Here is a 12,485-nt window from a genome sequence, read left to right as displayed (position 1 = left end):
GATCGGCTTCTCCCGGGTAGTGGGGCAGCCAAATCCCGCTTGAACGACTCCAAGTCCGTCGCCTTCCTTCTTCCTCTCCCGAGATGCATTGATTCGATACCGCCATCAACGAACAAGTCCCAACATCGAAAATGACCGAATCCGCGCACCAAGAATCCTTCGACCACCTCCTCCCACCGAGCTGGACAACTCAAGTCACCTCGTGGCTAGCCGAAGACACCCCCTCGTTCGACTACGGAGGCTACGTCGTAGGTGCCGCCCCCCGCACCGCAACCCTCTACGCAAAGAGCCCCGGCATCCTCGCCGGCCGGCCCTTCTTCGACGAAGTCTTCCGCCAATGCGACTGCACCGTAACCTGGCACGTCGACGAAGGAACTGCCCTCGACCCGGCCTCCGAACCGTCCAAGAAAATCCGCGTAGCCACCGTCCAAGGCCCGACACGAAACCTCCTCCTCGGCGAGCGCGTCGCCCTGAACACCCTCTCCCGGTGCGCCGGCATCGCCACCTCGACGCGGAAGCTCGTATCTACCCTCCGCGGGGCGGGGTACCAAGGCATCGTGGCCGGCACGCGCAAGACGACGCCCGGGTTCCGCCTCGTGGAGAAGTACGCCATGCTGATCGGCGGCGCCGATACGCACCGCATGGACCTCAGCGCCATGGTCATGCTGAAGGATAACCACGTCTGGAGCCGCGGGAGCATCACCGAGGCCGTGCGGTCCGCGCGCCGGGCGGCGGGGTTCGCGCTGAAGATTGAGGTCGAGGTGCAGAGTGAGGCGGAGGCTGATGAGGCTATTGCGGCTGGGGCCGATGTCGTTATGCTGGATAACTTTACGCCGGAGGGGGTGCAGGTTGCCGCTAGGAGTCTGAAGGAGCGGTGGGCTGGGAAGAAGCATTTCTTGTTGGAGGTCTCTGGGGGGTTGAATATTGAGAATGCGGCTTCGTACGTTGGTCAAGGTATGTCTTGCTTGTCCATCGACATGTCCCTCTCTACTAACTCGGATCAGATATCGACATCCTGTCAACCAGCTCCATACATCAAGGCGTTCCCCACGTCGACTTTTCCCTCAAAGTCGACCATTGATGGGTGGAAATGTTGTATTTGCCAAACTATGCTTCAGGTCTTGTCTTTCGCTGTCTTCTCTGACATTCGTCCACCTTGACCCCTTATTTGATGTGCGCTCCCGCAATCTCCGCTGTCAGATCAGGCCCAGGCCCTTGCAGGTGCGCTGCTGCATCCTTCTGGACCGTCCCCTCCTCGCCCTTGGAGTCCACTGCCTTCTCATCCTGGCGCTCTCCGCAGCAAGGTACGATGACGGATGTTTTGTTCTTGATGCTGGGGACATCGAGTGCTGGGTTGGATGTGAAGAAATCGGCGGGCCGGATGTTAATCTGGTGGATCTCCACAGGCCTAACCCTCCGTTAGTACTCTGTTCTTCGTTCAGGATGGGGTTGCTTCGTCCCCTGCTTGTTATACTCACATCACAGGCCAGTCTTCGACGCGCGGGTTGTGGGTGAGCCCGAAGACGCTCCACACGACAGGACTGCTTAGTCTGCCCTTCTCCTCGGCATTCTTCCCGCTGTCATCCTCGTCTCCGTTTTCTCCCTGTTGGCCATTCCCTTGGACGAACCAGTCGGCCCGCTTCACCATGTCGTACACGCCCCCTTTCTCTTCGGTGCTCTGGTTGGTGAACTCGCCGGCGGCCCAGAGCTCGCCGTCCCGGTACCCCGTGACCCAGACGTGGTGGTGGGCGAACTTGGCCCGACGCCCCTGCAGCCCGTCCCTGTCGGCCAAGAGAAGTTGCGTCGGCGGGGGTGTCAGCTTGTAGCCAACGGGGCGCCCCGAGACTTTGTTCTTCTTGTGGGCGTTCCCCAGCCGGACAAGGCGGTTCAGCCTCGGCTCGGCGTCGATCCAGCAAGCCTTCTCGACGGTGCGGTTCCTGACCTCGTAGTAATTCCCGTACGGGTTCGTCTCCGGGTCCTGCGGCACGGGGACGCTCTCTTCGACAGCGACGCGCGTGTCGCCGGCGGCATACGAGTCGACGGCCGGATCGATTCGCACGGCGAAGATGTGCTGGTGGTTCTGGGCCAGGACGCCCGGGGCGACGACGTTGCCGTAGCGGCTCCGTTTCCCCTCGTCGATGGCCACGACGCTGACGATGCCGGTGGCGCGGGTCTCGACGGTGATGGCGCCGGCGACGTCAAGCTTGAAGGCGCAGATGTACTCGTAGTTGGCGAGGGTGACGATGCACTGGACGACCAGCTCGCGGAGGCGGGTGACGACGGCGCGGTCGGTGCGGAAGTTGGTGTGTTTCCAGCCGATGCCGTTGTCCTGCTCGTGCAGACACACGACCGACTTGGCGAGGGTCGGGTTCCCGCGCGAGTCGGTCAGGTAGGCGTCGAAGTAGTGGATGGCGCCGAGGCAGTCGCATCCGAGCTCGAGGTTGTTGGCGGCGCGGCCGAAGCCACCGTCGCCGAGGTCGAAGGCCTGCTTCCGCTGGAAAGGGGGGCGCGGGTCGGCGTAGGGGACGGTGAGTTCGCTGTAGCTCAGGCGCAAGAGGATGGGGCGGTTGTCGTAGCAGAGGTCGTGGATGACGGCGCCTTCGCGCGGGGTGAAGCCGAGGCGGAAACGCCACTTTTGCCATTCTACCAAGTTGTCCGAATAGACGGTGAAAGACGCGCCTTCGGGCTGGGTGATGTTGATGGGCTTCATGTCGGTGCGAAGGGGCCGATCCAGAAGCTCGGGGACGTATTCGGATGGTCGGGGGTTGCGGAACAGAGGCTTGGGTTCGGTGTCTCGAGGGGCTGGTTCCAGACCGTCTTGGGCTCCGCCGGTGGCCAGGCGGTCGACTCGGATGATTTCCCGCGTGGCTACGTCCATGATGGGGATGATAGGGATGGGGAAGCCGTAGTGGTTCGAGTCGGGATTGCGGTTCGAGGAATCGCGGGCGTAGACCAAACCCTGCATGAGGCGGGGATGGTCCTCGTCCGGGCCAAGTCCGCCATAGGGCCAGGGATCGATGGTGACGGTGAAGTGCTTGGGAAGGGCAAACTCGGACATGGCCTCCTTGAAGAGGTCGGACTTGACGCAGGCGTCATAGAAGATGGCAAACTCGACTCTGGAATTTTGTGAGTTCTTTTGACTTTTACATGGGACGAGAGAAGGCTGGGCATATGAGCCGCGCGACATACGGAGGGAAACCGGTCTGGTCACCAGGACCGGCCACGCGTCTTTCGACTTCAGACGAGAGGTTAAGATCGACAATGGACTGAGTGTACTGAAGCTGCTTGGTGGCGGCATGAATGACGTCGTACTGGACCATGGCCAGCCGCGGAGGCCGTGGCGTGCTATCGGTAAGTGTGCCTTCATGTTCAGCCTGGAGGAAAGAGACGAGGTCGGTTCTAGGAGGTTCATGAAGGTAGATAGAGCGGAAGAAGAGGCTAGAGTCAGGTTCATATAGCTTGACGACGGTGTCGCGTGTTCTCTCAAACTCGGCCCTGGAGAGCGGGGCCAAGGGATGAGGGACTGCCATGACAGGCGTCTCGGTATAGTAGCTCAGTGAAATATGAAGGACAAATATCACCAGTGAGGACTTGACAGGGAGTTGAGGGACCTCAGAATAGAAGGTGGAGGAATAGAGAGGGTATGAATTTGTTGACTGGGTGAAGTTGATCGTCGGGGTCATGGGAGTCGTCTAAGTGATGCGGGCAGAACGGAGGAGTAAGCAAAGACAAGCTGTGTACAGGTACATATCTCACAGCCCAAGTAATAGAGGTACTCGATGTCGTGCCGATTGGAGCCGCCGACTATCAGTACACGTTGTAACTTGGGTAGAGCCGACATATTCTTGTCACAGTACCTTCAATAAGGGGTAGAGGGTACCTAGAGATGGACAGATCAGTGGTACAGGCAGGTACATCTTGAAACATGTATAACAGAGCTTCCGATGCCAGCCGGATACCGCTTCCTCGAGAGCAGCTCATGGCGAATAAGGGGAAATCGGGTTGCGGGAGCTGCATAGCCATGCATAAGGACGACTACGAGCTGCTCCGAGTCGTTCAATCTGAATCAGGCAAGTCCATGCGATTGGAGAGGAGGAAATATAGCGCTGTCATTATCGTATGCCATGCAGCTCGTCGCTTGGCGGAAACGCGATCATAGGCCGTGATGGATCACGGTGAGCGAGTTGGGTATCTGGTCTCGTGCCTCTACACCATAATTAGGTACTCGTACTTCTTTCTGAACGAAGATCGGAATGCTGATTAGCTCAGCATCGCCCCCACGCTTTTGGCCAATCGATTGCGACATATTTGTAACCCCTGTTGGTTTCACGTGATCGCGCGTTTGCCACGGTACGTACCTCTGTACCTTGTGAAGAGATCTTTCCTTGGTCTCGAGATTTTGACCCTTCACAGCCTGAACGGATTCAACCCCTTCCATCCTTCACAACCCGTCATGTCGAAAATGCTGGCTGTCGGTGGCCTTAGAAACGTTTGCCCGGGCTGCCGATCCCGCGTTTCGAGTTTGTCAGCCCGAAACATCTCCGCTAATCCGACTTTCGCATCGCCCTCGGTCGCTTCTCGACGAGGAATTCGGGCCCTCCCCTCTCTCACAACAGCGACTCGCACCCAGGCGCTGCGGACACTTCACACATCACCGAGGCATCTAAACGACGTGGGAAACAAAGAGGCGCCGCCCGATTCGGGGTCATTTTCAGAACAACCAGCGGCACAAGGCGACGGCGGGGCCGACATCGAAACCGTCGTTCGCGAGGCCCGGCAACGGTTTCGAGATACCCTCCCGAAGGACTATCTCTCAACAGACGAATATGAACTCTACGTGCGACTCTACGGATATCCGTTGAGGACGACCACACCTGAAGATGTGGGAATTCCTTTTGCTGGCGTCGACGCCTCCCCATCCAGTTCGACTCGGAAGAACCCAACAGGCGACCCTGTGCTTCTACGACAAATCGAAGGCGGAGCATTCGAAGAGGTTTCTTATACCAGGGTGACGAAGACGGAGGCGGAGACGCTGTCGAAAGACGATGCGACACAGTCGGCTGTGGCGAACGAAGACGCGACCGAAATCACCCCACCGCAGCCGAACGAAAACTCGTTGTCGGACAGTCAGGTGGACTATATCAGCGCCATCGCGCGGAACCAGAGAGAATACGACGCCCTCGTCCAACTACAAAAGGATTTCGAGGCGGCCAACCTGGAAGCCCTACGAGACGCCGAAGAGGCGGAACAACAAAGCTTCTCTGATAAGGCTCGGGCCGAGGTGGACGAGGCAGAAACGGGAAGCCCCGAAGCTGCGGTGCGAGATGAAATTGAACAGGAGAGAACGATGAGGCAAAGAGTGCATGATGCCGCAGCAGAGCAACCTCTGGACGAATTCGACCTCGACCTGGTGGAGGGCCACGAAGACGACCGGGCCGCGGCCACATCCCGGACACACCCTTACACCCTGGAAGGCCGCTTCTCGACGAACCCGCGCACCCTGTTTCTTCCCCAGGCCACATTCAGCGACCCCATCGACCAGCTCCTCGAAAGGACGTCCATCAGACACATAAGGGAGGCGGCCGAAGCCGCCCTCGGTGGTGCCGGTCTCCCCTATTCGCCCGTGACGCCGGCATCGAAGCGGCACGTGCCGCAGCAGGGGCTAGGTCTCCGAGCGGGTCAACACAAAATGACGCAGATCGAAGCCGACGCCTTCATCGCGGCGGTGTTGCCCGGCGCGTACGCCTCGGCCATGAGCACGCTCGTCGAGGTGAGGAAGCGGCTCGGCGCCGACTGGCTGCGCAACCTCATCAAGCGGGACGGCGGCCAGGGGCCCCGCATGCTCGACTTTGGCGGCGGTGGCGCCGGCCTCGCGGCGTGGCAGGACGTGCTGCAGGCCGAATGGGACACCATGCGCGACGACGGCGACCGGATGGCCATGAAGGGGCGCGTCCCTCCGGGCAAGAGGACGGTGGTGATAGGGTCCGACAGCCTGCGGCACCGCGTCTCCCGGTTCCTGCACGACACTACGTTCCTACCCCGTCTGCCCAATTACCTCCACTCGGCCGATACGGCGGACCAGCTCCTGGACGCACCGGAGAACCCACAAGCGAGGAAGGTGTATGACGTGATCCTGGCGCCGTACGTCCTCCTGTCGGTCAAGGAGGAGCACCGGCGAAAGGCGATCCTGAACCAGCTCTGGTCGCTGCTCGCGCCCGAAGGAGGCGTCCTGATCATGATCGAGAAGGCGCATCCGCGCGGGTTCGAGGCCATCGCCGACGTGCGGGACAAGCTGCTCAAGGAGTACCTCATCACGCCGCCGGACAAGACGGCGCCGCGCGAGGCCGAAGAGACGGAGAATGTCGACCCGGCGTTTACGAGGGTGAAGGAGCCGGGCATGATCGTGGCGCCGTGCACGAACCACCGGACGTGCCCGATGTACAAGACGGCCGGCAAGAGCGAAGGGAGGAAAGACATTTGCTCGTTCCAGCAGCGGTTCGTGCGGCCGCGGTTCCTGCAGCAGGTGCTGGAGGCGAAGCACCGCAACCACGACGACGTCGAGTTTAGCTACGTGGCGATCCGGCGCGGGGTCGAGGCGCCGGCGGACATGCTCGTCGGGACGGAAGCGACGGAGAGGGCGTTTGCCGGGTACGGGGACGAGGCGCACGGTCGGCCGCACATGCAGTCGCTTCCTCGGCAGGTGCTCCCGCCGCTGAAGCGCAAGGGCCACGTGCAGCTGGAGGTGTGCACGCCGGCGGGCAAGATTGAGCGGTGGACGGTGCCGAAGAGCCGCGGGAGGCAGGGGTACCACGACGCGCGCAAGGCGGCGTGGGGGGACCTGTGGGCGCTCGGGGCCAAGACGAGGGTGGAGCGCGGGTTGAGGCTGGGGCGGGCGGCGGTGGAGGACGACGGGGGGGTGAGGGCGAGACGGGCGAAGGAGGCGATGGGGGTGAAGACGAAGCGGGGTCGGAAGGTGGATATCGATTATGATGGGACGGGGATCAAGGCTGTGCGGGAGAAGAATGCGACGCCTGAGAGGAGGACCAAGGGGGGGAAGAAGGCGAGGCAGAGGAGTTTGAAGGAGGAGTTGATGGCGGAGGAGGAGGGGATGTAGGAGCACGGGGTGGTGTGTAGGATTATTGTAAAGTAGCTGTATATTGTTGCGTCGAGAGGGACGGCGAATGTATAACATTCATGAGTTCAATGGATAGACAATGGTTTTCTTCAGCTGTGTAGAATATCTCGGGAGAACACGAGGGGTACATGTAGTCAGTAAGACCAAGCCCCGGATGGAGCATCTCCGGAGTCCGGATGTGGGCCCCGATAGAGGCCGGTACGGCCGATTCTGATTGGTGGATAAGGCCGGCCATCGGGATGACGTGATTCGGTAGCGTGAAAAAAAGAGAGAAAAAGAAGGTTATTCTTGGGCCTCTGATTGGCCACGATCTTTCAACGCTTATCTGGACCATCACCTCACCTCACTCTTCTTCAACTCTACGACTACAACTCATGCGAGTCGACATTCTTTGTTCTAGTTTGTTCTAGGACTTTGATATTACGACGGATCTCCGATCTCCTTTTCATGGACTAAGGGAGAAACAAGGGGAAAAAAAGAATCACTTCAACCAGGGCAAACGGGAGAAACCCTTCTTCCAACTCGACTAACCGAACGACAACGACGGACAGATCAGTGGCAAGATCCATGACGACCGAGACAGACGCAACGTCCCTGCTGGCGGCGTTTAACTGCAGGGACAACATCCATCTCGTCATCGGCACCAACCCCCTGGCGGCTTCACGATGCGGACAGTCCCTCAAGGCCGGAGCGAGGCCCATCCTCATCGCCCCTGAAACGGCCGAGCTTCACTACGGTCTGGCCAAGAGGATCGAAGCGGGCGAGGTGACGTGGCACAAGAAGGAATTCCATGACAACGACCTCCTCACCCTGGGAAGGGAAGAGGTCGACGGCGTTGTCGACGCAGTATTCGTCACCTCTGGGCCTCGCGATCCCTTGAGCAGCCACATCTCCTCCCTCTGCAAAAGGAACCGCATCCCCGTCAACGTCGTCGACGCCCCTCATCTCTGCACCTTCTCCCTCCTCTCGACCCACACCGACGGACCCCTCCAGATTGGCGTCACCACCAACGGTCGGGGGTGCAAGCTCGCCTCCCGCATCCGGCGCGACGTCGCCGCTTCTCTCCCCCCAAACTTAGGGGTCGCCTGCGCCCGTCTGGGCCAGCTCCGTCGTCGCATCCAGCAGGAAGACCGCGTCGCTCTGACAGGAGCCGCGTCAGCCCAGACGCAAGCCGAGACCGGCTCCTACGACGCCGACGACGGAGACCACGAGGATGCAGACGATTCGGTCGACCAGTCTGCCTCCTTTAATCGTCTCGTGACCGAAGACGACGCCGACGCCGCCAAGACGCGCCGCATCCGCTGGCTCTCCCAAGTATGCGAGTACTGGCCCCTGAAGCGACTCGCCGCCATTTCCGACGAAGACGTCGAAGCCGTCCTCCGCTCGTATCCCACCCCCGACGCCCACGACTCGGCCCTGTCGCACATTGCTCCCGCCTCGCCTTCACCACACCCTTCCCCTTTACTTTCCTCATCATCAGCCTCAGCATCCCCATTCTCACCCTCCCGTCCGAAATGCGGCCTCATCATCCTCGCCGGCAGCGGCCCAGGCCACCCGGACCTGCTCACCCGCGCAACCCACAAGGCCATCCAGTCAGCCGACCTCATCCTCGCCGACAAGCTCGTCCCGTCAGCCGTGCTGGACCTCGTCCCGCGGCGCACGCAGGTGCGCATCGCGCGCAAGTTCCCAGGCAACGCCGACGCGGCGCAGGAGGAGCTCCACGCCGCGGCGCTCGCGGCGGCGCGGGACCAGGGCCAGGTGGTGGTGCGCCTCAAGCAGGGCGACCCGTTCCTGTACGGCCGCGGCGGGGAGGAGGTTGCGTATTTCCGGGCCAACGGCGTCCCGGCCGACCGGATCGTGGTGCTGCCGGGGCTCACGAGCGCGTTGTGCGCGCCGCTTTTCGCGGGGGTGCCGGCGACGATGCGGGATGTGGCGGATCAGGTGCTCGTGTGTACCGGGACGGGGAAGAAGGGGCGGGCGCCGGATCCGCCTGGGTATCGGGCTGCGCGCACGGCGGTGTTTTTGATGGCGTTGCATCGGATTGAGGGGTTGGTGGAGGAGTTGACGTCGCATGTGGAGAGGGAGGGGCACAAGGACGAAGAGAGGGTGTTGTGGCCGCGGGATACGCCGTGCGCTGTGGTGGAACGGGCGAGCTGTCCTGATCAGCGGGTTATCCGGACGACGCTTGGCTTTGTGGCCCAGGCCATCGAGGCGGAGGGGAGTCGTCCGCCTGGGTTGTTGATTGTTGGGAGGGCCTGCGAGGCCTTGTTTACCCCTGAGAAGGGCAGGATGTGGACTGTGGAGGAGGGGTTCAGGGGGTTGGATGTGTGGGAGGAGGTGGTGTTGCCAGCCTGACTGCGTTTAGCCTGACTACGTTCAGCCGTCTTTGTTCAAGGCTCAAGTTATGATTCTTAAGTGTCAGGTCGCCTGCAGGCTGTTCTCCTTTGCATTCTTTCTTTAGGGGCGGCGGGATGCTATAAGCGACCAAGAGTGCACGTGGGCTTTGCGGGAAGTATGTTATAAGTTCAACCTTTGACTTGAGATACCATAACAGTAGCCACTTTACAGAATGAATTAGTATTCACTGTGCTTATTCTTTATATTCGGTTTATTATTAACTAAGGAGTGAATCAGCCAAAGAGGTCAATCACCTGCTAACAAGGGTTCACCGGCTGGTCTTTATAGACCACGGCGTAGAGTCAGAGGGACTAACACGGAATCATTATATCAGTCACCTTTCCTATTCCACGAGTCGTCGGCTTGATAATATAAGAAAACGAGGAAGGAAGCAGCGCAAGTCATCCATGCCATCAATAAAAGATTTTCTTCGTCAGGCTTACTGGTCCCTTCTTTCTCCTTATCCTCCCTCAATCCCTTCTGGTCATTCAAAGACCTTCACACTGAAGACTCATCAAACCCATCTCAAACAAAACAACCAGGTCATCATCATGTTTCTGCAGATGGTCGCCTGGCTGGTTGGAGCCGTCGTCGTCGGCACAGCCACCTGGGCCTGGATCATCTTCCGTCGCCTCGCACCCATCAAGGCAGACCACATCCGGGCCTCGAACATCATCCCGACTTCGTTCCTCATGTCGACGACGGTCCGCTACCTCGTCAACCCCCGGAACCACTTCATGTCGTTCAGCTCGTTCTCCATGAGCATCCTGCTGCACGGTCCACAGGTCATCGTCTCGGACGAAGCCATCCTTGCCCGCTTTGTGCGTGGCGTTTTCTTCGGACCGGTTCTTGCGCTGGAGCGGACCATGATGAAGGTTCTGGGAACGGATATGACGCGCTTCAAGAGTGAGTTACTGTTTCGTCAGTATCTCTAAACGATCGTTAACAGTGCTGCAGATGCCCCCGGCTTCGCGGATCGCCAGCCCATCTGGTCCTCGTCCGTCCTGTCGCCCAACCATCTCCCCCAGAGAAACTCCATCCTGTTCAACTGCTTCTACGTCTCCGAGGTGCGCCTTGGCTCGGCCGACGAGGGACCGTACATCGACCTTGCGTTCGGCTCCGACATGAGCACCTTTTCGAGCGTCTACCGGTTCAGGGTCAAGCGGACGGGCGGCCATGGCAGCTTGTATGGCGATAACAACAAGGCGGTGGTGACGGTCGACTTGGCTTCGCTGAGCTGCAATCCGACTGTCAACCGACCGGTGGCGCCGCAGTTCCTGCACAACATCCACCAGAAGTATCTCAAGTTGCTTTTCCGGGATGGAATGGCCGAGGTTATGAATTTGACGGGTCAAGCGACTCAGCTCTGAATCGTCATTGCTTGGAGGCTGAGCCTAGAGGCTGAGCCTAGAGGCTAAAGGTTTACGATGGGCTGGGAGGGTATGAAGGCGTGCCTGCCCCGTGGCTGCCATGGAAAGGAGTCGAGGGCCATTGTACTTGCTTACTACAAAGGTGATTGGAGGCTCTGGGATGAGCTGGGAAGTGACCTGTAAATCGCTGGTTCGGTAGCCTCCGAAAATACGACAGCCAAGTACCTAGGTAACCTAATGTACCCACCACCGCCTGCCTATTGGCGTGGAGTTGTAATTAAGTACTTCGTACATTTGGTCGTCAGTTTCAAGTTCTCTCGTCACTATATCTTGTCGGATTAAGGTACTTCCGATGTGGGACCGCAACTTATTATTGCCCAATGAAATAGCTTTCCTTTCATTCAGTTCGACACCTACTGATTGTGGCTCCTTTTAAGGACATCGGCGTCGCGATTGGCGCGGCCTTACATCCCGTCGAACCACATCGTAACCTCACCACACGATTGTCCCACCAGACCGCGCAACATTCGAACTATGGTCGGCCCATGTCGTGATGTCAGACTTACAGTCGTATATCTGCTTATTGAGCCGACGATGATGTCTCCCTACTTGTAAATTATATATGTGCCTCTGGATCTCTTTCAAGTTTTCAATTTCCATCTGACAAGACATACCCAACTTACAGTACAAACAATCAATTGCCATTTCATTTGAGAGGCTTTCGCTATTCACTCACTCAATTGAAGTCTCGTCTTCATTTGCCAACATCTCATCAACACATCAACATAACACCAAAAACACAAAATGGTCGCCCCAGCAGCAAAGGCCGTCACATCCTCGGTCATGAGACCCAAGTAAGTCGATAAATCCACCTGGACCATCGAGCCGAATCAAGAATCATCCAGGCTGACCGATATAGAATTCTTTCCACCCTCATGATGGTCGGCACAGGTCAGTCAATTCCTGTTTCTTTTCACCCAAGACAGCACTAACTGTCAACAGCCACCGTGGTGGGCACCTACATCCGATCGCAGCTCAAGAAGCAATCGAGCACCATGGACCGCTTCTTTGCGCCGTACCACACCCCCGAGAGGGAAGTCACGCGGGCACGTGTATATGAAGGCGTCCAAGATCCGCGAAAGTCCATCTTCAACGTTCTGAGCTGGTAGACGCAGACATGGCGTGGCTCTAGGGTGGGGGTATTAATTTTGACTGGCGTTTGGTTACGAATAGGGGCTGGTAATGGATGCATGCTGATGTATGGCGCTGGACATTTCTATTTCAATGATATACTATAATCTCCTATTAACTGGGTATCGCACTCGCCATGACATTCTTGATAACGGTTCAGATCAACGTCGCAATTCTGGATATCCATCCAACAACCCGATCAGCCAAAATGAGTCTCCAACAAGTACTTCGTATTCGTATGGGCTCAATCGGTCCGCTTATCCCGGTCGGTGGCGGGACTCGGTCGGTGGAGACCCGAGTTCGGAGCTCCACTCGGACCTAGTGACCGGGACTTGAACGGTGAAACGTCGGCAGCCCGGTGGGTAGTCAAGCTTAAGTCTCGCATATCTGGA

The 12,485-nt window shown here is 58.7% G+C and overlaps 6 protein-coding genes across 6 annotated transcripts; 5 read left to right on the top strand and 1 right to left on the bottom strand.

The window, feature by feature from the left end:
* Positions 1–131: 131 nt before the first annotated feature.
* Positions 132–1,081, top strand: ACRALDRAFT_1056402 (uncharacterized protein; the record flags this gene model as incomplete). Its single annotated transcript, XM_071015877.1, has 2 exons — positions 132–954; positions 1,005–1,081. 2 exons carry the CDS (start codon positions 132–134, stop codon positions 1,079–1,081), a joined length of 900 nt encoding a protein of 299 aa, XP_070873148.1.
* Positions 1,082–1,164: 83 nt separating this feature from the next.
* Positions 1,165–3,530, bottom strand: ACRALDRAFT_2043193 (uncharacterized protein; the record flags this gene model as incomplete). The annotated part of the gene is made up of 3 exons (XM_071021331.1): positions 1,165–1,408; positions 1,479–3,116; positions 3,190–3,530. 3 exons carry the CDS (start codon positions 3,528–3,530, stop codon positions 1,165–1,167), a joined length of 2,223 nt encoding a protein of 740 aa, XP_070873147.1.
* An 895-nt stretch (positions 3,531–4,425) lies between these two features.
* On the top strand, positions 4,426–7,233 carry ACRALDRAFT_1063060 (uncharacterized protein). Its single transcript, XM_071016718.1, has one exon. It carries the CDS (start codon positions 4,463–4,465, stop codon positions 7,112–7,114), a length of 2,652 nt encoding a protein of 883 aa, XP_070873146.1. The 5' UTR covers positions 4,426–4,462; the 3' UTR covers positions 7,115–7,233.
* A 318-nt stretch (positions 7,234–7,551) lies between these two features.
* Positions 7,552–9,724, top strand: ACRALDRAFT_2138485 (uncharacterized protein). Its single transcript, XM_071024145.1, has one exon. The coding sequence runs from the start codon at positions 7,703–7,705 to the stop codon at positions 9,488–9,490; it is 1,788 nt and encodes a 595-aa protein (XP_070873145.1). The 5' UTR covers positions 7,552–7,702; the 3' UTR covers positions 9,491–9,724.
* Positions 9,725–10,429: 705 nt separating this feature from the next.
* Positions 10,430–11,022, top strand: ACRALDRAFT_1063059 (uncharacterized protein). Its single transcript, XM_071016717.1, has one exon. It carries the CDS (start codon positions 10,657–10,659, stop codon positions 10,900–10,902), a length of 246 nt encoding a protein of 81 aa, XP_070873144.1. The 5' UTR covers positions 10,430–10,656; the 3' UTR covers positions 10,903–11,022.
* A 514-nt stretch (positions 11,023–11,536) lies between these two features.
* On the top strand, positions 11,537–12,354 carry ACRALDRAFT_1075986 (uncharacterized protein; the record flags this gene model as incomplete). The annotated part of the gene is made up of 2 exons (XM_071018456.1): positions 11,537–11,853; positions 11,905–12,354. A coding segment is annotated over one exon (232 nt), but the record flags the coding sequence as incomplete, so codon positions are not given.
* Between the last annotated feature and the right edge of the window lie 131 nt (positions 12,355–12,485).

Source organism: Sodiomyces alcalophilus, assembly GCF_042370955.1.
Source record: "Sodiomyces alcalophilus JCM 7366 unplaced genomic scaffold ACRALscaffold_6, whole genome shotgun sequence".
Lineage (NCBI taxonomy): Eukaryota > Fungi > Ascomycota > Sordariomycetes > Glomerellales > Plectosphaerellaceae > Sodiomyces > Sodiomyces alcalophilus.
Note: the sequence above shows the minus strand (reverse complement) of the source record. Positions and strands in the feature narration are given on the sequence as shown.